Below are 25,684 nucleotides of genomic sequence, written 5' to 3'. Positions count from 1 at the left end.
AATATAAACTTTGCTTCTCTCCCTTGACCTTCTGAATGCTTCAGCATCCAGTATATTTTTAGTTCAGACTTCCACCATGTGTATTTTCTTGTACCATTTCTTCTTGTTGCTGGCTCCAGTTCCTGAAAGTCTCCACTCAACAGTGTTGTGAGAGTACCTTGGCCAGAAAACTTGTAATTCTTCAAAAATAGTTAGGTATCAGCATTAACTGCTGACCATGCTGGAAACATCATGATCCTCAGAAGCCAACATATAAAGGAGTCCCTGAGAATATAACACTGGTTGATATAAAGCAGTATTTCTCAACCAATGGGTCCTTAACAAAGACAAGTATTACAGAAAAATAAACAAGTAATATGTAAAACGCTATAAATTTGATGACAAAAACAAATTTTTAAAAACAATTTCCACCAAAGAAAAATCCCTTTGATGAGCTGGAAAGGGGTGAGCTCACCAGTACCCCTCTCCAGTGGTTGTCTGGGAAGGGGTTTGTACTCACCACCTCCCCACCCCACCCCCCCCATTGGTGGTCTGTAAAAGGATTTGCCTTCTCTACCCCTATTGTTCCTGGTGGTCTGGGAAGGGGCGATATCACCACCTCCACCACCCCCCTCCACTGGTGATCTGGGAAGAGGTTTGCACTCACCACCCACCAACACCCCCCCCCCACCCCCGCGCTCTGCTTACCCGTCTCATCTGTCTTTTTAACCTAATGTTCCCCTTCCATCTTTTCACCTCAGTGCCATAACAAATTTCAACATGAGTAAATCAAAATCTTACAAATAATGATTAATTCTGGGCAATCTAGACAAACAGATCACATAACAATTACATTCCCACTGTCTATAAATTGGTAGTGTCACTGTTGGATGTCTTGCCAGAACAAAACTAACACAATTGCATTTATTTCAACTTGCCCTTGCACAATTAGGTTTCAATTTTGTTTTTTGTGAGGTTATTTGGTGGAAATTTGAGTGGCTATATATCCTTTCAGGGGAATACAGGACTTCATTAAAAGACAAAGGGCATAATCAATCAGATGGATGGATTGTGACATAATAGTGTGAGGATGAAGTGTAATTTAGGTTAGGTGAATGCGAACCAATGCCAGGTATAGAGAGAGAACCAAAGCAACAAAATAAGGATTCAAGAGATAAAAAGAAGCACAAAATCTATTTAAAATCTATTTACAATTTTAATTTCAAAACTCTCCAGCATCAATTAAAACCTGAAGGAAACACCAACCTCTATCCACCATCTGAAACTGGGTCTAGCAGTAGAATGATAACGGTAATATTTATTGTCATATACATTGTAAGTATGCTCTGAAAGGCCAGTAATTTCAGTGGGCTGAACTTTCTTGGCCACGTGCTCTGGATGTAACTTCTTCCCTTGTAGAGTGAACAGCAAAAAGGTGACATCCCCTTGCATCTGATCCTTGCCTCATTTGTGTATCGCACCTGCACTTGACTGTGATATATGTCTTTGGCTTGGCTTCGCGGACGAAGATTTATGGAGGGGGTAAAAAGTCCACGTCAGCTGCAGGCTCGTTTGTGGCTGACAAGTCCGATGCGGGACAGGCAGACACGGTTGCAGCGGTTGCAGGGGAAAATTGGTTGGTTGGGGTTGGGTGTTGGGTTTTTCCTCCTTTGCCTTTTGTCAGTGAGGTGGGCTCTGCGGTCTTCTTCAAAGGAGGTTGCTGCCCGCCAAACTGTGAGGCGCCAAGATGTACGGTTTGAGGCGTTATCAGCCCACTGGCGGTGGTCAATGTGGCAGGCACCAAGAGATTTCTTTAGGCAGTCCTTGTACCTTTTCTTTGGTGCACCTCTGTCACGGTGGCCAGTGGAGAGCTCGCCATATAACACGATCTTGGGAAGGCGATGGTCCTCCATTCTGGAGACGTGACCCATCCAGTGCAGCTGGATCTTCAGCAGCGTGGACTCGATGCTGTCGACCTCTGCCATCTCGAGTACTTCGACGTTAGGGATGAAAGCGCTCCAATGGATGTTGAGGATGGAGCGGAGACAACGCTGGTGGAAGCGTTCTAGGACTTCCACCAGCGTTGTGATATATGTAAGGATTGAGATTCCACCAACAACAGAAACTGAAAGCATTGTCTTGAAAAAAGATCCACAAGACTCCTTTTCCCTGAACAGTGAATATCCCTCTTTCACAGGAACTTTGATCGTATTCCATTCCTGCACTCTGCTTCCCTCTTTCGAAGAATCCAGATGCAATTTGCAGTCTTTTTTGAATCCGCAAGGCTGCAGGTTCAGTGCATTAGCCTTTGCGATGTCCAATGCCTCCAACTTGATACCAGCACTTGGCATTCCCCTCCTCTCCCTGTTCAGAATCCTGAAATAACAGTTTAATTCCACCAACCCAGCCATTAGACTTGTTCTCACCACAGCACCTTCCCATTCAAGACATGCAATATCAACCTTATTGCTCCACTGCTTCTACTTCCCAGGGACCCACACATTCTGTCCAGGTGATACAACTTTACTTGAACTTGCTACAATTTAGTGTGTAACATTCACAGCTCAGAATGTAATTTCCCCCACACAGGAGAACTAACACATTGAGTGACTGGTTTAAGGAAAACTTGTACTGCATTCATTTGGAAAGTTAACACAAAAGTGCTAGAGGAATTCATCAAGTCAGACGGCAGTTAATATTTCGGGCTTGAACCCTTCGGCACACCTGAAGAAGGGCTCAGGCTCAAAATGTCAACTGCCTATTGCTTTCCATGGGTGCTGTCTGACCCGCTGAGTGTCTCCAGCGCTTTTGTGTGTGTTGTTCTAATACTCCAGCAACTGTCAACTTCTTGTTAACATTCAGTTGGAAAACATGGCCTGGGCTTCCTGTCAGCGTCTCTTTAACTTTCCATCTCTTATAAGTTCTGAGTACAAAGGAGGTCAGACACGACCACATTTCAGATTCCAGAGTTCATTGCACCTTCCTCTGTTAATTATTTGGCCTTTACACTCCTCTGGTCAAAGATTTGTTCCAATGTATGCCCTATGACCACCACATTTAATCACCTACCTTCATCCTTTTTATAACCTATCCAACTTCCACCCCATTGTAGACTTTACTTTTGGTTGTCTCCCTTCTTTCTTTGCAATTATTGATGTACTCTTATTAATTTGAAACATGTTTTTCTCTCTCCACAAATGTTGCCTGATCTCCAGAGTCTTCCCAGAATTCTCTATTTTTACTTCATCCTTGCACCATCTGCAGTGTTTTCTTTTGTAGCACTCCAGTCATAGCCCCTGAGAGGGATTATTGGTAATGATGTAACAAGACTGTTAATTGTGCTGAGCAGACAGCCATATTTAGTCCCCCAATGTTGAAGTGACATAGTCTCAATGTTGACGTATGAGACTTTGCTATCAACTCACGCCACCTCCATCGTTATCCCCTTTCCCACTCAATGTCAGCAGCAAACTCCATAGTTCCTGTATGCTTACAGAAGGAGGCAGCAGGTTTTTAAGCAAAGCAGAGGTTGCCTTCTCCTCCGAGTTCATTCACGTTCCCACTACTGTATATGAATATACCATGAACCTGAAAAACTCAAGTAGGCTCAGCTGTGTTGAGAGGTAATTTAGCAGCCCCATCACTCCTCTTTCAAAAGAGTTGTGAGGGATGTTTACAATCGTAATCCCTATTCCAAATGTGGCCAAAGTAATGACAGCAGATAAAAGTTAGTGAAAGTTTTGTTGTGAGTCTGTTTTAATTGCCTAAACTATCTCCATTGTCTCACATATCCAAAAATATTAGAGCTAAAGCTGAAATGTATATGCTGCAGTAATCCTAACTAATTCTGTTGTGAGGAGCTGGATTGGCAAGATCACTAATACTAGGAACCTTGCTCTAACTGATTTCTGGTCCAAATCTTGCCATTGTGAGAAGAACTTGATGTAGAGAGATAAAGCAATAGGGAAATAGGCATGCCTGTGTGTTGCACTATCGAACAGAAAGCAGACACACAAACATAAAGTCTGTTCAACAGGCTTTATTAAACTTACACAGAGTTGGCTGTGAGAATGCTGTGCAAGCTCTGAGACTGAACTCGAGCGGCTGGATCTAGCTTATATCCCGGAGGGTGTTTGGCAGCCGACTGGGTGGGGCTTGGTCCATTAAGGTCGGCTGATTGACATCTGGCCAGGTGTTGCCTTGTCCTCTTCTGCAGGTACACAGATTGGCCCCTGCTGTATCACCACAGCCTGTCAATTGTTCTGCAAGGGCCAGAGTCAGGAAGTTCCTGAAGAGCTCGAAGTCAAATTATATTTCATGTGATGTGAGCTTCTCAGAAGTTTGACTGAGTACAAAAGGGAATTTCTGTTTCCAGACCCTCCTTCCCTTGTAGTTTGTATTAACATTTCTCCCTTCGATAGGGGTCTTTTACTGATAGCTTCTCTCTGAGAAGGACTGAATTCCACTGTTCCTTCAATCACTCTTCAATCAGTTATTTTGCTGCATCAGAAGATTGGTCTTTGTGTAGTCCCTGTCAACATCCCTCTCTGTACCAAGCAGAATACGTGAGCAGCTCTGGCCTTATGAGGCTGAGGGCTAAGGTGTTTGAGTTGTTTAAAATTCTTAATTCCCAACTACAACTAATGACAGAATGAATGATTTAAGGTGGTTGATGAAACTTTCAGAACACCAAATTTTAACGTTAATCCACCAGGCTTTTGCTGCCTCCACGAGATAGAGCCTCACTTGTAATGCTGCAACAATTGAATGTCCCGTCAATGAGAGGTGGGCCAGGTTGAGATGGGTGGCACCGAAGCTGGAAAATGATGTCTCCCCCCCCCCCCCCCCCCCGAACTCTGAGTAATAAACAAATTTACAGAACACTAATAGACCATTCTGGCACATGAGTCAGTGCTGCCCAAATAGACCTATCTGAACAATTTATCTTACTAATCTCAGAAGGAATCCGGAGCACCAGAAGAAATCCACACAGACACAGGGGAGAGCATATATATTCCTTATGGACAGTGCCAGTTTCGAACCCAAGGCACTGGTACTGTAATAGTGTCACGCTCACCACTACACAAAATGTTCTGTGTTTGTTCTTATTTCAAAATTCCAGCATATGCGAAATTTTGAACATGGTACATTGTAGCACACAACAGGCCCTTCAGCCCATGATATTTTGCTGACCCATGGTAATTTGTTCCACAACAATCTAACGTTACCCTACCTCACACCCACATCATTCTATTTTTTTACATTTGTGTGCTTATCTAGGAGTCTTTAAATGTCAATATTGTACCAGCCTCCACCACTGCCCTGGCAATGCATTCCAGACACTGACCCATGATTTTTCAAAATGAAAGTCTTTTGCTGCTGCATGCCTTGGAGAAAATTTGGTAAACAGCCAATGCAATCTCTGTATTAAAGCAAAATTGACAGCAAGTATAGAATGGTGGATTTGACTTCCACCTGTTGCAAGAGGTCCACAGTGAGTGTAACATAAGAATTTTGCAATTAACATCTCGACTAAGCTTTCCAACTCTGGTTTCAATCAATTGGAGCAATATGTCACTGCAGATGTGTTGCCTTCTCATTAGTCATGAACTAATTTGATGTTTTTCTTCTGGATGTAGCTGAGCAGTATCTGAGCCCTTTTCTCTATGACCTGAACCAACTTCTTCAGGCCTTTGATCCCATTCTGACTGTCCCAGAACTCCTTGTCCAAATGCAGGGACTTCAGCAACTTGCTCTTTAAGCAGCCAGACCGTAGGAGTTCGACAGCATGCGCAGGAAACCTTTAACACAGAGAAACTTCATAATTAAAGGTGATAACTGCATTAAGTCACTGTTTCTATAAACCAGCTCATCCTTCATCATCTGCCTGCATCCATATTCACCCATTCACTTACAGATCTCCACTGGCTCCCGTCCAGCATTGATTTTTTTTAAAAATCTCCTTTTTTAATTCCCAATGTGGCTCTTCTTTGCATTTCCAGAACACTTAAAGATTGTTTAACATCTCTGATTTGGCTGTTTTAATTTACTTATGCAGCTTCTATACTCTGGAATTCTCTCTCAAATCACCTTTGCCACTCTTTAAAAGTGGTGCAGTAAATCTGCTCTGCAATACACAAAAGTGCTGGAGAACGTATAGCAGAACCCTTTGGAAGTAAAAGGCAGTTGATGTTTCAGGCCTGAGCCCCTCGTCAGGATGGCTCAAGCATGAAACGTTAGTTACGCTTTACTTCCTGTGGATGCTACGTAACCTGTTGAGTTTCTACAGCACTTTAGTACATTGCACTCGACCCAGCGTCTGAATATTTTCTTCTATAACTGAGTTACCTGTTCCAATATTTTTGATACTACAAAAGCAACTGAAGACTAAAAGAAATTGGATGACTTTGTTTAAAATGGCATTTAAAGTTAACAAGAACAAACCCACAAGAAAAGAACTTCAACAGCCTCATAGATAATTTTTTGTAATGACATTGAGTCCAAACCATTTGACACAACTGGTTAATGCCTGTGCTTATATTGTACCTGAGCTATCACCCACCCCTCCACAGTCAATGGCCCAAAAGCTAAGGGATGGAATTCTCTGATAGCTTACCATAAACCTGAAAATAATTACGGTATCATTTTAGCACAGAGAAATCTGGGGCCTGTGAGCTGCTCTTCAATCAATCAGATTGAAGAATAATCATTGTGTAGAAGAGAAGTAATGGGAGAGTCTCAGACCAGAGGACACAGCCTTGGAATAAAAGGACATCTCCTTAGAAGAGATGGGAAGAAATTCCTTCAGCCAGAAGGTGAATCTGTGAATTGCCATAGATGGCTGCGGAGGCTATCAGTAGGTAGATTTGAAGTGAAAGTTGAGTATTAAGGGTGTCAAAGGTTATGAGGAGAAGGCAGAAAATAGTGTTGAAAGGGAAAATATATCAGACATGATGAGAATGGTAGAGCAGAGATGGGCCAAATGGCCTAATTCTGCTCTTATCTCTTAGAGAGGATAGACCTGAGAAATGAAAAAGAAAAGTGTTTTATAAAATCTCCAAAAACAATTTAATTTGAAGAATTGAGAATCCACGAGTGAAGATAAATACAACTGACTTATTTTCAATTTTAAAGCTATCAAATTGATTTTAAAAGTACTAACAGGTGTATGTATCCGTCCTAAACTCGTTTGGAACATTTTGTCATTAATAGTGAGTAGACACCAGAGCTTGAATGTTCAGGTAGCAGTGTATGTCAACCTATGGAAGATGGTCTGTGTCATTACAGTAATTACTTGGCAGAAAAAGAATGGTTGGCATTTTGAACTGAAATTCTTTATCAGGAATCCTCAGATTCCTTAAAAGAAAGAGTTTGGGCTTGAAATGCCATCCATTCTTTTTCTCCCACAGTTGCTGCTTGGCCTGCTGTGTTCCTCCAGCTCATTGTGTTTGGCTTCAGATTCCATTATCTGCAACCTCCTGTGTGTCCCCATAGCCAGTTACCTATTTTGTTAGCCAGCCTACAGAGGAAGATGCAACAAAGTCAGTCACAGAAAGGTGTTTGACAAAAAGTAAGGGAAGAGCCTGATGCACGAGTTCAGTTTATTCCAGTTCAATTGCTTCCTTTGGTTGGTCATTTGAGGCTGGCTCAGATATAGTCCAGCCAGTTTGGGCAGGAAGCTCATAATGGCTGAATGAAGATGTGCTTGAATAATTCCACTGTTCCACATGTTTCATTGGCTTGAACAGCTGGCTTGATAAATTAAGCTGTTTTAGTTACATTCATCTTAGAATGTTGGCAGATGAAACAACTTCTCCTTGCCTTAATATCTCAAAAATGTCCTTACTTAATAACCAAACTAGCTGTGTGATTGAGCAATGTAAATCACAAAAATCCAAATGAATATTAAATCTCTGCATTCCATAGTGCAATCAGATCTCCAGACAAGCTGTGTTTGTATAGCATTGCTCATCATTAACAACCAAGAAGAGCATATTAAATGACTATCGACTAGTGTAATTGGATTCTGGATTTCCTCACCTCCAGAGCCCAGTCAATCCAGATTGGCAAAAACATCTCCTCCACAATCTCCATCAGCACCAAAGCACCACTTGAATGCACATTTCATTCCCTTCTCTACCCTTATGACTGTGTGGCTCAGTACAGCAACAACATCACTATATACAGGTTTGCTAAAGATATCACCATAGTGCGTTGTATAAAAGGGGGCGACGAGTCAGCATTCAGAAGGGAGAATGAAAACTTGGCTGATGGTGTACTAACAACAACTCAATGTCACCAAGATCAAGGAGCTGATTCTAAACTTTAGGAAAGGAAAACCAGATGTATACAATCCAGAGGTGGAGAGGGTGAACAATTTAAATTCTTGAGAATAAAACAAAAAGTCTGCAGACACCATGGTTGAAGTAAAAACACAATGCTGGAGAAGCTCAGTGGGTCAAACAGTGTCCTTTACAGAGTAAAGATAAAGAGACGTATCCAACATTTTGGGTTTGGGAAGTGATGTTGAGGCTATTCAAGGCATTGGTGAGGCCAAATTTGGAATACTGTGTGCAGTTCTGGTCCCCAAATGATAGGAAGGATATCAATAAGGTAGAGAGGGTGCAGAGAAGATTTACTATAATGTTGCCTGGATTTCAGTATCTAGAATACAAAGAAAGGTTGATTAGACTGGGTCTTTATTCCTTGGAGTGTAGAAGGTTGAGGGGGGATTTGAAAGAGGTATTTATAATTATGAGGGGGATAGATAGGGTAAATGTGAATAGGCTCTTCCCCTTGAGGGTAGGTGAGATTGGAATGAGGGGTCATGAGTTAAGGGTTAGGAGGCAAAAGTTTAGAAGTAACTTGAGAGGGAGCTTCTTCACTCAGTGGCTGAGAGAAATGACCTTCCGGAAGAGGTGGTTGCAGCAGGGTCAATTTTGTCATTAAGATAAAGTTGGATAGATGCATGGATGTGAAGGGATTGGAGGGTTATGGGCAGGATGCAGGCAAGTGGGACTAGAGGAGATCATTTAAATTGGTATGGACTAGAGGGGCTGAGGTGGCCTGTTTCACTACTGTAATTGTTATATAAGGTATGGAAAAATGTCAGCAGGCGCACAAACAAAATGGTTGGGGGGGGAGGGGTAGAGAAGGAGCGTGGTCCCATAGGCAGGAAGAAAAAGGTAGCAGGGGGGCGGGTACAGCAGTAAACAAGGAGATGAGGGATAGGAAGGTGAATAAAGAGGGAAGGGGGTGGAGAGCAGATGAATGAAGGCAAGGGAGGGAGAAAGGAGAGCAGTTTAGCAGAAACTGGAAAAAGATCATCCAGCTGGAGAGTGCCCAGACAGAAAATCAGGTGTTGCTCCTCCAATTTATAGGTAGTTTTGGTGGGACAGTACATGAGGCCATGGACAGATATGTAAGCATGGGAGTGGGATGCAAAATTGAAATGGTTGGCCACTGGGAAGTCCCTGTCACTGATGCAGACAGAGCAAATCTGCTCAGCGAAACGATCTCTCAGTCTGCGCCCAGTCTGTCTGATGTAGAGAAGGCCACAAAGGGAGCACCTGATGCAGCAAATCAAACCTGCGGATACACAAGTTATGTGTTGTTTCACTTGAAAGGCCTGTTTGGAGCCTGGACTGTGGTGAGGGTTAGATGTGGAGAAGGTCAAGAACTTCAAACTCCTGGGTGTCAAAAATCTCCAAGGATCTGTCCTGAAGTCTCCACATTGATGTAATCAGAAAGAAGGTTCACCAGCGGCTATACTTTGTGAGGTGCCTGAGGAGATTCAGTATGTCACCAAAAACTCTCTGAAACTTCTATAGCTGCATCATGGAGAGCACTCTGGCTGGTTGCATCACTGCCTAGTATGGAGGCATCAACTCTCAGGACATCACTCCATTGAGGACATCTACATGAGGTGGTGTCTTATCCTCAAAGACCCCACCACCCAGGCCATGCCCTCTTCACTCTACTACCATCAGGGAAAATGTACAGGAACCTAAAGACAAGCACTCAACAGCACAAGGACAGCTTCTTCCCCGCTGCCATCAGATTCCTGAATGATCAATGAACCAAAGACACTGCCTTACTTTTCGTGCACTACTATTTAATTTTTTTATTGATAATAATGTTGTAAGATGGTTCTAATATGTACATTTGCTCTATGATGCTGCCACAAAACACTGAATTTCATGACTTGTTCATGACGATAGATTCTGATTCTGAAATTATTTTTTGCGTGGTTTTACCCCACTTAGCAGAAATCCAGTTGCATAATGTTTTATTTCTCAGCGTGGAACTTAATTTTTTCTTTTGCAGTTTTATTAATGATCATTTCTGTGTTGCTTTACGTCATTCTGGGCATCCGACATGATTTGACCCAAACTCTCTTGTAGTTGACTGTTCGGCTCTTGCCACATCCACCATCCATCAGTGCTGCATTCTGGTGTTCAACCATGCACTGGTCTGGGTTTCCCAGTCCCCACCCCCCCATTAAATCCCCCCCTCCTCCCCCACAACCATGGGCCACAGCATAGACTAACCTGATGGCTTAAGGACACAGCAGTGGGAGTCACACTTTCAAGCACAGATGTATACGATGCCCAGTCAGTTGTGCCCCTAGTGGTTGGATATGTGGCATGACTTTGCCTACTTCACACACCCATTTAGTCCAAGAGAATGTCATCTTTTCCCTTTTTGCCACTTTTTATTTTCTGTCACTGCAGAATGAAACTGAAACAGCCAATGCACCAGCCAAGGAGCTTTAAAAATATTACATTTGGAAGCAGTGATAGATATTTGTTGAATACTTTGTGTGCATGAAACCAAGAATATACTTACTCATGAATACCCTCCAACAATCTGAAGTTGAGATTATCTGCAGCCTGGAGAAGCCTTCCTGCATTGTCTATGTACACAAGCTGAGATGGATTGCCTTTACGAACCTAGTGGAAGAGTTTATGTCCATTAATAATTAAAAGGAGTTCAAGTTTAGAAATGAATACTTTAATCTGCCAATCCCATAAGGGGTGATTTTTTTTTTCATTAACCCTGGAGACTTAGAACCTAGAAAATTACAGTGTAGTACAGGCCCTTCAGCCCACAATGTTGTGCTGACATTGTGAAGTCCTCTGCAACAATCTAACCCTTCCCTCCCTCACACTTAAAACCCTCCATTTTTCTTACATCCATATCCCTAACAAGAGTCTTTGGAATGTCCCTATTGTATCAGTCTCTATCGCCGCCCTGACAATGCATTTCCAGGCACCCTTCACTCACTGAGTGAAAAACCTACCTCTGACATCTCCCCAAAACTTTCTTCAACTCACCTTAAACAGATGACCTCTGGTATTTGCTATCATCACACTGGGAATAAGGTACTTGGCTGTCCTCCCTGAACCTCTTACATACCTTTATTAAGACACCTCTTATCCTTGCATGGATGTAAGAAAAATAGAGGGATAAGTAAGGGTGTGAGGTGGGGAAAGATTAGATTGTTGTGGTATAGGTTGGCATAACGTCATATGCTGAAAGGCCTATATTGTGTTGTGATGTTCTGTATAACATCTTCTCTGCATTTCACAGCCAGTTAAATACTTTTGAGCAGTAGTTAATGTTGGAAATGTCTCAGACAATTTTCATATAGTAAGCTTTCACAATGTGATAATAATGAGATTATCTGTTCTTGTAAAGACTGTAGAAGGATAAATATGGGTAACAATGAGCAGGCTATATATATATTCACCTGATAAACTTGAGTTTTATGTCCCATCTGAAAGGTGGTATCTCTGGCAATGCAGTAATTCCCAGGTTCTGGACTAAAGCTATCAATCCAGATACTAGTCCTCAAGGCTTTAACTGTGACAATCCTAGCTGTTGTTTCTCAATGAAAATTCTGCAACCTCTCAGACTCTGGAACCCATATGCTTCCAGTGCAATGTACTGGAATCCACCTCAACAGCAACCTGAATTTAGAAGACACCTTTAATAGCAAAATAACCCTGGATGATCCTCAGCGTCATCGGACAAAGTTAAACAATGAGTTATTTCAGGAGATAAAAGAGAGAATTTTGAGAATTTCAGTCAGCAACGTGGAAGCAGAGATCTTGCAAGGTTGTCAACATGGGAAAGATTTCAGAAATAGGAACACCAGCATTCAGGGATTTTAAAAAGGGAAGAGAATCTAAAAAACAAAATATTGTCATCCTGGGAGGCCCAGAGAGGTGGTAGAAATGGGACTTGTCTGGGACATGAATAATAAGGAAATGGATGAGCTCAAGTTTATGTAGGACAGAAGCTGGGTATGAGATCATTCAAATAGTTCAATTTTTTTTGTCCACCAAACAATAAGAATAGGAAGAAGGAACTGTGAATGGTGTGTGAGAATTGTAATCCATCCAATCTCTCGCTGGACAATTTATCATGGACTGAAGAACTAGCCTAGAAACCTGGTATCTGAGTTATTGTTGCTTTGCAAAATTCCTGGATATTGAAATGTAATATTTCTCATTAGAAATCTTATTTTTATAGTGTCTGTTGAGGAGATTGACAAAATAATATTATTGCAAAAATTATGTTAAACTATGTAATTGAGTAAAGTTTACTGAAAGGTTGCATCACATTTGGGAATTCAACTGCTCAAGAATGCAGAATGCTCCAGAAGGTAACAAACACAGCCACATCCAACACAGGCTCATACCTTCCACCCATTAAATTCATCCATGTGAAGGGCTGCCTCAAGAAGCTAGCCAATTTTGTAAAGGACCCCCCACCCCTCCACCCATCAACTTGGTGACAATCTCTTCTCATTACTACCATTGGACAGACACCTGATGTTCAGCATGTTCAAGTTCAAGAACAGTTTCTTTCCAATAGTTACCACGTTCTTGAACCTCCCCTTGTTGCACTAATCATGGACTGCACCAACACCACAAAATGACTGTTTGCCCTATTGCAAAATTCCTTTCTGTTTGGACTAGGATAACTACGAATATTTATTATCCATCTATTTTTTGTATTTATTATTTCTTTTCAATTCATTTAAGTATAGCATTGTAGTAGTTTCTTTTAGTTATTTTTTAAACCTGCTTGGCTGCAACAAGTAAGAATTTTGGTGCACATGTACATTGTGCAATGTGTAAGACAATAAACATTATTATCATATTTACATCCACCTATTACCTCTTAACTGTATACCTGTGTTGCTTCCCTTCCCCCACCCTCCCCCCTCCAAACCTTTATTCAGGCATTTGCCTGACTTTTCACATTCCTGGGTCAGGCCCGAAATACTGACTGCCTTTTCCTTCAAAGGATGCTGTGTGACCTGCTGTGTTTCTGCATCACTTTCGTGTATTGCACTCGACAGATTTTCTTGTTTACTTTAATCATTTAATTGACTCTCCCTTTACTTGGATGCCTGCCTGCTGAGTGTCCGTTCCTGACTGGTGGTTTCCATTCTTGATGGCTTTGTCGATATCACTACATATTCTGAACACTGGACCTGTTGATTAATGGAATTGATTTTTTATCAACCACAGCCAACACCAGAAATATGGGAGAGGTTTATTTGATGCACTTCTGTCGTTGTCGTCAAATACGTAATTCTAAAACTGGTGCAACACACAAAATACTAGAGAAACTCAGCAGGTCAGACAGCATACATGGAAGGCAATGGACAGTCATCGTCTTGGGATGAAAACCCTTCATCAGGAACAGCAAGAAATGGGCAAACATCCAAATAAAAGGGTGAGTCAAGGGTGGAGCTTGGGCTGGCAGGTGATAGGTGAATGAAGAAGAGAAAGGAGCTGAGAGGTGACAGGTCGAAGCCAGAGGACTGAGATAGATACTTTCTGAATGGAGAAAAGAAGGGAAAGGGATGGAAGAAGGAAGGTACAAGTGACAGGCACCTCAGGAGGGTGGGGGAGGGGAAAGAAGAGGAATGGGTCCAGAGAGATAAGGGAAAGCTGATGTTCCTTTGAAATGGACAAGAGAATGGGCAAATGAGTAAGTAACCAGAGTCAGTGCTGTATGTTCAGCATGCAGCAAGTTGTGCAGCTGACCTTGGAGAAACCTGCTATGACTAGTGGTAGTCCATGGAGCAGACAGAAACCTCATCATGCTGATGAACAGCTGTGAAACCATTTGCTATTTGGCTTTGTGTTGCCAAATCCAGCTTCCCCACAAAGGCCACAGGCATGAGGGGATTTTCAATAATGCTACGAGGATCATCCAAGGATCTTTGATACCCAGGTGTGCATTGTCCCTGATTTGCTGACTGCCATTTCTACCCCGGTAGCAGATGATGGTGACACCTGCACAAAGGCAGTGACTAGCCCATGGTAATTGAATCAGACTGATATGAAAAGCAGCCATAACTCACAGCAATGCTCCATGGTGCAGTCTCTTAAAGACAGCCGAGGAAATATAACCAGGTGAGCATGTTTTCAGTTAAGCTTTATGTCGAATGTACAAATGATATCCTCGTTCCACTTTTATCATGTTCAATTGAAATGGAGAGGTTAACTGGATTAAACTAACTTTTTGGCAGGCTAATTAAAAGACCATATATGTACAAATTATATTTGAGGAAAACCCAACACCCAACCCCAACCAACCAATTTTCCTTTGCAACCGCTGCAACCGTGTCTGCCTGTCCCGCATCGGACTTGTCAGCCACAAACGAGCCTGCGGCTGACGTGGACATTTACCCCTCCATAAATCTTCATCCGCGAAGCCAAGCCAAAGAAGAAAGAAGATATTTGAATTTAATGTTTAAAAAAAATAAGCCTGAAATGTATTTTGCCTGGAGATCAATGACTAGTAGAGTTCCATGGTGATCTGTTATAGGACCCCCTGGTCTTTGTGATTTTTACAAATAACCTGATTGAAGAAGTAGAGAAATGGGTCAATAACTTTGCAGATGACACGAAGGTCGGAGGAGTTGTGGATAGTGTAGAACATGGTCATAGGTTACAACAGGATATGGTCTGGATGCAGAGTTGGGAGGAGAAGTGGCAGATGAAATTCAATTCAGATTAGTGTGAAGTGATGCATTTTGAAGGGTCAAACCTGAAGGCAAATGTACATGGTTAATGGCAGGATTCTTAACAGTGTGGAAGAACAGAGGGATCTTGGGGTCCAAACCCATAGATCTCTTAATATTGACGGAGAGTGTCATATGCAGGTCGGTACATGGGTGGATGAGCAGGGTAGCCTTTGCGAGGGCATCTCTCATGGCTTTGAATGCCCTGCAGGTGAGTGTCTTGTCTTTGGCCATGCTGAGGGTGAAGAGCAGCTGCATGATGTGCACAGCGCCTGGAATGAAGCGGTTATAGAAATTGACCATACCCGCGAACTCCTGTAGTCCCTTGAAGTTGTCCGGGCGTGGGAACTCCCTGACTGCAGCGACCTTCGTAGCGGCAGGTGTAGCTCCTTCGGCCGTGATTGTATGACCAAGGAACTACATGGACTCTTTCCCGAACTGGCATTTGGCCAGATTGATTGTTAGGCCGAAATTGGCCAGTTGGGAGAAGAGGGTGTGCAGGTGAGACTTGTGTTGTGCCTGGTTGGTCTTTGTTGGCAACAAGGATGCCATCCAGGTAAATGAATACGAAATTCAAATCCCTGCCCACTGTGTCCATAAGGCGCTGGGCAGCGTTTTTGAGCCTGAACAGTATGAGTAGAAACTCGAACAAGTGAAAGGGGTGATCATGGCCGTTTTGGGTATGTCCTCTGGGTGCACCAGGATTTCATGATACCCGCGCACCAGGTTGACCTTGGAGAATGCCCTCGCACCATGCAGGTTGACTGTAAAGTCCTGGATGTGAGGGATCATGTGCGTGACAAGCGGGGCCGGTTCACCTGTCTAATGGCGTACCACCACAAGGCAATGATTCCAGGGGAAAAGTTTCACTAGCCAAAGACTGTAAGATTAGATCAGAGAAAAACAGAATTGAGAGCTGATGAAGATCCAGAAATGGTGCAGTACACTGAGATGATGGGATGACACCAAGCAGAAAGACAGGGATTTAATATTTAGAGATCTGGAGAGATCAATAAATATTGGGGTATTGGTGAAGGAGACATTGTGTGTTCAAGATAAATGTGGTACTCTGGTTTCCTTCCTTATCCAAAGACTTGTGGATTGGTAGGTTTAATTGATCACTGTAAATTGCCCTTGTTGTGTAGGTGAGGGGTAGAATCCGAGGTAAGTTTATGAGAATGTGTGAAGAATAAAATGGAATTAATGTAGGATGGATAGTTGATAGCCAGTGCAGACTCAGTGGGTTGATGGACCTGTTACTATGCTGTATTATCTCTGAGTCTTGGGTTATTATGCTGAGTTCAGAAGTGATAAAGATGCAGCACTTTATGATGCAGTGATGTGGAGGACATGGAGTCTATAACCAAGTTAAGGATCGTGCAGAACAGAATATGGTGAGATCTTTCTGATGTCAATCTGAAGAATCTGTGAGAGATGACAGACTTTATTTCCTTCATCATTACCATCATTTGCTTATTTACATTCTGTATATTCAAAGACTTAGCAGTTTTATCTTTCCTAACTTTCATCTGTCTCCTGGCTCTTTCTAATTCTTCCTCTTCTCCTACCATTTCTTCTTCATCTGACTGTACAATCTCCTCATCACTAAAATTGGATTCTTCCTGTTTCTTTTTCTTGCTGAAGCAGGCTATATCTGCTTCCTTCTTCTGATAATGCTCCCATTTCATTCTTCCAGCGGGTTGCTACCTTTGGAACAGCTTCCGGATCCATCTTCGAGGCAGGCCTCTCTTCTTTATCTTGTTGTAGTTTCTGTTGTTTTTCTTTTCAGCCACCAGCAGCTTTTTCTTTCTTTGGAGACATCTCCAGGGTGTTCTCAGTTACTTTAAATATTATTATTTCTTCTTTTCCTTCTATCTCTTTTTTAACACTTTTAAAAACTTTTTTTTGGAGAATTAGGTTCTCCAACCTGATACTACAGCATCACGTGACAATTCCCCCCCCCCCCGCCCCCCAGTGATGACAGACTTGAAGCTGACTGAACTGTGAGACTGCACAAAGGCAGCTGAGGTCAAAAGCGATAATGAATGCTGTATCTGTGGAATCAGACCCTAAGTCTGTGGATAGTGTCACCAAGGAATTGTGTAGAGATGAAGAGCAGTCCTAAATTCCCTGAACTGTGGTTCTTTGCATTCACACTTATTGTCCAGGAAGCAGTCACGATCCTCCCATTATCTGAAACCTCTAGCCTTTGGCTTAATAAACTGGCCACAAGGAAGGAAAGTCCTGGACTTTTGGCAGACCAAAATTGGAACAGAGATATTTTGCAGCTCACGCCCACCTCTTATGGTCCCTCTTATTAGGAGTCTTGGTTCAAGCTGCAGAATCACAACTTTCAATCTGGTGAACTGATAAATTTGTTAATTTGTATGGCTTCAGTCATGATTATATGCCTGTGGAACTCCCACATGTTATGTAGGGGACTATCCATGATATTGCATAACTTAGCACTTTTTCCCTTATGATTTCCACTGAATTAAGTTGTTTATTTGCCAGCACCTCTTCCCAAAACACAGCAGCTGCATTAAAGACAAGGCCAGTAAACATTCATCAGTGTACGGTCTGAAAAGAACTAACACTAAATCACCATGCTAAATTAACATTTGAGCGTCCCATGCTCAATTTTTCTCCTCAAATGGAGAGAATGTTGCTGCTTAGTCTCATTTCAAAAAACCAAATTAAATTTTTGTGTGTTTGCCCAATGCGTGCAAGAGAATTGGCAAGCAACCTGCTGTTGATTTCTTAGCAGTGATACTCTGAGAGTCAAGAGCAGCACCTGTTCATTCATCTGTTTTTGTCTGTCTGTAATTAGCATATCCTGCAATATATTTGAGATCCATGATCACTGTGAGAAACTATGGGCATAAATCTGTACTTTAACACATTATTGCATTAAAAAAAACTTTCTGGCAAACACTGCCTTTTCTCTCTGAACATGCATTTTATTTGCACTGCTCTAACCTAGGACTTTTGCCTCTCTAGTTGGCTTGGTCGTGTACAATGTGGAAAATTCTGGATTGCTTTTTCTGTCATGGAATAGGTTATGGATTGATGGGCTCCCTTTGGTGGTGAGATGGACCACTGGGATCTGCACATTGGTTGATCAATGTATTATGTCAATATTGAAATGAATGTTGGCAATAGAACCTTTAGCTGGTTAACTAGGAGGAATACAAGATTAATTTAATTGCAGTTGATGTATTAATATATTTGACAGAACCAGTATCTTAATTACAGAAATTGTACTCAAACTGAAAGAGTATGGGAAAGTCTCGGATTATAAAATACATTGGGATAAAAGTGAAATTATGCTGCTTACAGGTGGGGATTATAGTCAATGTCAAAAAAATACTCAATTTAAGTGGCTGATAAATGGGATAAAATATTTAGGGATTAAAGCAGAGAATAATTTACAGAATTTATGCAAATTAAGTATCTCTCCTTGCTTAAAAAAGTTGAAGATTTGAACAGGTGGATGGCTCTGCCAATAACGCTAGTTGGTAGAGTCAATTGTGTAAAAATAAATATATTTCCAAGAGTACAATATCTCTTTCAGTCGTTGCCCATACCATTGCCTCAGAGGTTTATTTTTTTAAATGTCAGAAAATGTCTTTGGAAACGTAAGATGACTAGAGTCTCTATAGAAAAATTCATCTGGAAATATGAGCTGGGAGGCTTGCAACTTCCAAACTTTAAAAATTATTATTGGGCTGCCCAGACTAAATTTCTTACCTCTCTATTCGAAGGAGGAGGTAAGTCTTTATGGGTGAAAATAGAATTGCATAAAGTGGGAGAGAAGATAACAGAGGATTTTATATATAAATGGGACTCAAAATTAATATCTGGTAAGAAAGAAGCCCCCTTGTTAAAATATATAATTAATATTTGGAGCAAAATAAATTACCAGATGGGGACTAAGGGAGGAATATCACCAAAAACACTCCTTACTCAGAATAAAATCACAAAATTCTGTAGACACCACGGTTGAAGTAAAAGCACAAAATGCTGGAGAAGCTCAGCAGGTCAACCCGAGTCCTTTAGGTACCAAAGGTAAAGATACAGAACTGATATTTTGGACTTGAGCTCTTCATCAAAGTATGAGAAAATGCCGGCAAGTGTCCAAACAAAAGCCCTGACTCAGAATAGATTAATACTCTTAACACTGGGTAATAAGATTTTAGATATCTGATTCCGAAAAGGAATCAGGTTCCTTGAGTATTGTTATGAGCAGGGGAAACTTGTGTCATTTGAACAATTAAAAAATAAGTATGCTATTGCTAACAATACAATATTCTGCTCTTTGAGTTACGAGGATACTTAAAAGATAAACTGGGCTTGACAATGACTTTATCAAAGTGTAGTGATGTGGAGATTCTGATTCGAAAGGGAAACACCAAGAAATTTACTTCAGCAATGTATTGATTTACTTCAAATGGGAACCCTCAAACAATCTAGACAGAGATGAGAATCAGACTTGAATATAAGTGTTGGTGATCAAAGCTGGTCCAATTTATGTCAGGACTGTATGACAAATACAATAAATCTGAGATACAGATTGATGCAATATAATTTTTTGCACCAGCGATATCACACTGCAAAAACTAAATAAATTAAAATCATACATTTCGGATCAGTGCAGTGAGGAGATAGGAACTTTTTACATTCAACTTGGGCATGTTCCAAGCTAAGACCCTTTGGGGTAGATCTGGGGAAACACTTTAGAGCAAATTACAAGAATTCAATTTCCATTGAACCCAAAACTATTCTTACTGGGGAATGTTGCCAGTATAAGACTTAAAATGAGGTTGTCCCAAAATCAAACAATATTTGTCAAGATTGCATTGGCAGTGGCCAGAAAATGTATCACGGTTACTCGGAAGTTACTAGGTACAATTCATTGGAATGAGGAAATGTGTTGTTGTGTTCCCCTTGAGAAGATTACCTATAACCTAAGAAATAAGTACGTCATGTTCTTAAAAATATGGCAGCCATTTCCACAAAATGTAGGTGCAAATCTTTAATTGTGCCCCATCGCACCCACGAGACCTGCACTAGCGTCCCCTCGAGATCCAGATAAATCATAAAATGTGAAACTTCTGGGTAGACACAAAGGATCCCTGACTATCCCTCTTTCTCTTTTCCTCTCTTTTCTTTCCTTTTCTTTTTTCTTCTTCACTTTTCTTTGGGACTTACTGTCTTTCTTTCTTAACTTTTCATGGGAGGGTGGGGGATTACCTTTACTTTGTATTCAATTTTTTCTTGTTTTTGTTGATTGCATGGTTGGATTTTTAAAAAAATAAATAAAATATTCCCCAAAAATTGAAATGGATGATTAAGGTGAGAAGTGCAGTCCCTCAAGTCTGTCCCATATAGCCGGATCATGAGAAGCAAGAGTCACCCTGATCTTGCTCTTTTAGTCAATAAGATCACATTTGATCTTTTAGCAGAACACTTTCCAACACTGTCCTAGTAAAAACACATTGCGGAAGAAACTCAACAGGTCAAACAGTGTATTTTTTTAATAGCAAAGATAAAGATACAGAACCAAAATTTTGGGTTTGAGTCCTTCATCAAGGTATGAGCAAAATGTAGGCAGGCACCTGAATAAAGTGGTGAGGTGCAGGGGGAGGAGCACAGTCCCACAGGCAAGAGGTAATAGGTGGATAAGGGAGGGAGGAAACAACTGTAAACAGCAGAGGGGATGTCTCTGGGTATGGAGAGGGAAGGGAGTGGAGAGCTGGAGGAAAGAAGACAGGGAGTTAAGGAAGAGAGGGAGAACAGGGATTGGTGTAACAGAAACCAGAAAAGTCGATGTTAATTCCATCTGGTTGGAGAGTGCCAAAATGGAATATTAGGTGTTGTTACCCCAATCTACAGGTATCCTTGGTTTGGTAGAGCATGAGGCTATGGACAGATGTGTTGGACGATTGTTTAAGGTCCAAAAATACTACCAATCACAGTCATGACTATACTCCACAATTAGCCATGCAGTTGTCTGATGTGCAATGATTAACAGCCCTCTGGGTAAAGAAATAACTTCACATCAGATGTAGGGACAATGATAGAAATAATGAGGATGATACAAAAATGAGCCCGTTTTTTTCTCAAGGAGATGAAAATCATTTGAAATAGAGATGGACTGATTAGGAAAATGGGAAATGAAATTGAATTCAGAGAAGTGTGCTGTAACTAATATTTCTTTACCCAGAGGGCTATTAATCATTGCACATCAGACAACTGCATGACTAATTGTTGATTGTGTCATGACACTGTAGTCCTGACTGTGATTGGTAGTTTTTTTTGGACCTTGAAGGATCGTCCAACACGTCTGTCCATAGCCTCATACACTACCAAACTAGTCAAAGAGGTGCAACAAGACAAGGGAATACATAATAAATGGGGGACTATTGAACAGTACAAAGATCAATAACATAGTTACAAAAGTGTACAAGATGCTTTCTTTGATTTGTTGAAGCAGACAATAACAGAATGGGAAGGTTATGCTAGAATTGGAAACAATGTAACAAGAAATTGATGTGAATCTGAACACAATCTGCTGGAGGAACTCAGCAGGTCAAGCGACATAAAGGGGAGAAAAAGAATGGATGACGTTTCAAGCCAAAATCCTTCAGTGTTGATAATGAGTTTCCCCTCAAAACATCAACCATTTGTTTTCTCCCACTGGTGCTTCTCGACCCGCTGTGTTCCTTCAGCAGATTGTGTTCAGCTACAAATTCCAGCATTTGCAGTATCCTGTGTGTCTGCAAGAAAAAAATATGATTTGTATATAAGTGATTGAAAATTTAAAATTGTCATAAATGGTAAAATTGGGCCACAGCTTGGGTACCGCCTCTAGTTCTGTTCACCATCTTAGAGAAAAGATTTGGTTGTTCAAGAGAAAGTGCATTAGGGAATAAATCACGACGTGGGAGGAATTGAAAAATTATGGCTGTGAGAAAAGATTGGATACACTAAGGTTGTTTTGTTTGGAACCAAGGGGACTGAGACTGACTGTAATTGAAGCATATAAAATGATAAAGGGTATGGATGCATAGAAAGAACCTATTTCTGTTGAAAAGTCAAAATCCAGGGGTATAACAGTGCTGCCCTTGCTTGGTGATAATTGTTAATATTTTCATTGTAACTCTATGCTCTTATGCTTCTACTCTATTTGATTGTGTGAGGCTAGAATTTAATTTATGAGACAGCTTGCAAAAGAACCCTCATCACTGTACTAGATATAAAGTGAAAATAAACTTAATTGAACTGAAGAATTGATGGAAGGTGATGCGCCATCAATCACTCAGGAGACTATTGTGGAGAAACCAATGGGCTTTAATTTACTTGAGAAAATAGCATATCCTTATTGTTCAGTTGTCCTGCACTAAGTTGCAGGGGACTGTGGAACAGCCACTTTTATACAGGAGCCTGAGGGGAGGGGCCACAGATACAACTGGCCAATAGGCATGCTTGACCAGATAATTATACATCACAGTGGTTTACCACAGAAGGATTAAAGAAATTAGGTTATTTTATGGCCAGAAGGATAAGTGATTGAGGAACTTGCTCTGAAATGGCAGAAACTCTTATCACATTTTAAAAGTGCCTGAGATGTGATTTGTACCGTAATGAATCCATCTATAACTTGCACTGCCTCAGGTAAGCTGGAAGCTGGAGGACCCATTCCACCCTGGTCACATTCTCTTCTACCATTGGGTAGAAGATATGAGTTTAAAAACAACCTCCTGATTCAAGGAGAGTTCCTGCTGTTATCAGACTCTCAAATGGATCTCTCATTGGTGAAAGATGATGTACTTTTCAACTGTACATTTTTTTTCTCTCTCTCCGGCATTTTATCTTTGTAACACTACACCCTGCTCTCTTTGAGTTACTGTAATCCTGTTATTTTATCCTTGCACTACTTGTTGTTGCTGTGCATGAGTATGAGTTGACTTGCTTGCTAAATAAAGTTTTTTGCTCAATTTTGGTACACATGACAACAAACAACTCAAAGGATGGAATGTTGGGAAGCTCTTTTTTTAATCAGCATAAATACAATGGGTTGAATGGCCTCAAGAAATTTTCATTGACTCTGTGAAAGTGCTTTTGTGCAACAATCTGGTTGCAGAAAGAGAGTCAAACCCTTTGTTCAGAAATACTGATAAAAAGCATCTGCAAGTGAATCACAAATTATCAGTTCAAGCGTAATATGCAGCTTTGTTTAATAAAAGATCAATGCGAACAAGAAATTAAACTCAACTTGTACCTAAGTGATTGAAAATCCAGACTTTTCATATATAGAAAAATCTGGGCTATATCATAGAAAATGTGCACACTGGATGAAAAACAGAACTTAGAATACTGTAAATACTTCCAACAGATGCACAACTGAAATAGAGATTCAATGTGGTTCTTCAGTGAAACTTCAGGATACATCTTACTAGAAAGTATTTTTGCCATGTATATTTCTCTAAAAGACTCACAAAGATAACCCTGTTGGGTTCTGTGTTGTTTATCTGAGGTAAGCCAACATGTGACCCACAGCCTTGGCACACATATGCTCTGAATTCCACACGTGTGCCAAAGGTTACTGGACGTGCGTCAATAGCCATAGAACACTGCAGCACAGAAACATGACCTTCAGTCCATCTAGTCTGTGCTGAACTACTATTCTGTCTTGTCCCATTGACCTGCACCCAGACCATATCCCTCCATACCCTCCCCATCCATGTACTTATTAAATCTCTTAAATGTCAAAATCAAGCCCCCATCTACCACCTCTGTTGGGAGCTTGTTCCACACTCCCACCATCTTCTGAGTGAAGAAGTTCCTCTAAATATTCTTACCTTTTACCCTTAACCCATGTCCTCTAGTTCTTACCTCAGTGGAAAAAATTCTGCTTGCATTTACCCTATCTATACCCCTCATAATTTTGTAAACCTGTAATAAATTTCCCCTCATCCTCTGATGGTCTGGGACATCTGGGACTTCCTGCGCTTGGGCTTGAGGCAGATCATCAGCAGATCAAACTTTGACAGAGAACAGCAAGTCTTTACCAAATCGCTCATATTTATAAATACAAGAGCTGTCAACTTATGACGTTTTAAATGCTTTTTAGATGCAGTCACAATAATATACCCCAAGGCACCAACTCATTTTCGGTGCTGCTGTCATTTGGGATGGTTGCAAATCAGCCTATTGTCTGGAGAACTTGGGTGGAATGCTAAACAAGTCCTCTGAATTCTGCACTGCCTTGCCATTGGATAGTGACTAAACTGACAGCTAACAACCTTCAAGCCAGTGTCATAAATGACTTGGAGATGTCGCAGATTGCTGTCTTACCTTTCTGCTGCCCCTCTTCTATGTGGCAGGAGGTGATATCAAAGACCTTTGAATAAACTGCTGCAGGACATTTTATGGAGCAAATACAATGTGGAAGTGTTGGAGTGAAAATTTAAAGTTGTGAAGGAAGAGACAATCGGATGGATAGCTTTATTCTGTATGGTATCAAACCCCTTGTGGGAGCTGCATTCCTCCAGGCAAATGGACAGTAAGTATCTAACTTGTGCCTTGTCAATGGTGCAAAGTCTTTGGGAATTCATATATTGCAAGTTCCCAGAATTTGTAATCCCTCTGTTTACATGGAGTGTTGAATGAAGTTTCTGTTGATGAGCTACACTGGTCTGGACATAAAGGTCATATAAGATTGATCAAAGAACTGGAGTCATATTTGATGATGTGGTGCAGTGTCAGGTGAGATGCATTCCATAAAATGGCCCACCAATTATTAACTGTATAGGGCAAAATTATTGCACTTGCAATTTGTGAGCAACAGTTAAACAATACCCAGTAAGAAAAGGAGAGGAAGTAGTTGATGGGATGAGTGCCTTACATTACATAACATGGTGAAATAATTTTGTTTCTAATTTGTTCTGTACTTTTGTAGATTAAAATCTCTGGCCTATTGCTATGGTTTGTCTGAAGTCCCAGAGACTTCAATAGTAGTGCAAGATGAATGAGTGTAATCATTTGGCAAGCCACTTGGAGATACAGCTGAGACTCCCCATCCCCTCCCATCTTACCCCCAGTCAGTGGAATCGTTGCAGGCAGCAAAATACAGCAGTGTCCCATTAAATAGTACTGTACCATGAGCCAGATATGTGTTGTGGTCCATTCGAGAGATTTGAGATCCATATCTGTGTAGTCTCTCTCAATGTTGCACTGTTGTTGGAGCTACCAACTTTAATGTGAGCCATACTATCAGGGCTGTGCAGTTGGCATAGCTGTTTACTACATTTGAATCCCGCACTTTAAGGAGTTTGTACATTCTCCCCGTGTCTGCGTGGGTTTTCCCCGGGGGGTCCGGTTTCCTCCCACCATTCGAAAAGTGCTGGGGGAGGGTGTAGGTTAATTGGGTGTAATTAGGCAGCATGGACCCATGGGCCGAAATAGCCTGTTACCGTGCTGTACGTCTACATTTTAAATTTAAGCCCATCTTTCCTCTTGAGTGAGCTTAAAGGATCCCATGATATTGTATTAAAAAAAATGGAAGAGGGCTGTCTTGAGCCCAATATTTAATCCTCAATGTACATCAATATAATCAATTGTCTGGTTATTACCTGTTACTGAAAACTTACT

General features: G+C 41.2%; 2 protein-coding genes across 4 annotated transcripts in view; one reads left to right on the top strand and one right to left on the bottom strand.

Moving 5' to 3' along the window:
• Nucleotides 1–25,684, top strand: part of pomgnt2 (protein O-linked mannose N-acetylglucosaminyltransferase 2 (beta 1,4-)) — a 130,948-nt gene that overhangs the window by 80,649 nt on the left and 24,615 nt on the right. The window contains exon 1 of one of the 3 annotated variants that reach the window (XR_011352156.1): nucleotides 1,120–1,290. The exons of the other annotated variants lie outside the window; for them this stretch is intronic. The gene's annotated coding sequence lies outside the window, so the exon portion shown is untranslated. Of the gene's footprint in view, nucleotides 1–1,119; nucleotides 1,291–25,684 lie in introns of those variants that run through there. 3 annotated transcript variants of the gene reach the window in all.
• Nucleotides 4,883–25,684, bottom strand: part of gask1a (golgi associated kinase 1A) — a 39,127-nt gene continuing 18,325 nt past the window's right edge. The window contains exons 3-4 of the mRNA XM_069920970.1: nucleotides 10,828–10,931; nucleotides 4,883–5,780 (exon numbers count right to left, since the gene is read on the bottom strand). Of these exons, the coding sequence (XP_069777071.1) occupies nucleotides 5,579–5,780; nucleotides 10,828–10,931 (306 nt within the window). The 3' untranslated portion in view covers nucleotides 4,883–5,578. The remainder of the gene's footprint in view (nucleotides 5,781–10,827; nucleotides 10,932–25,684) is intronic.

The sequence above is a fragment of the Narcine bancroftii genome, chromosome 2 (assembly GCF_036971445.1).
Source record: "Narcine bancroftii isolate sNarBan1 chromosome 2, sNarBan1.hap1, whole genome shotgun sequence".
Lineage (NCBI taxonomy): Eukaryota > Metazoa > Chordata > Chondrichthyes > Torpediniformes > Narcinidae > Narcine > Narcine bancroftii.
Note: the sequence above shows the minus strand (reverse complement) of the source record. Positions and strands in the feature narration are given on the sequence as shown.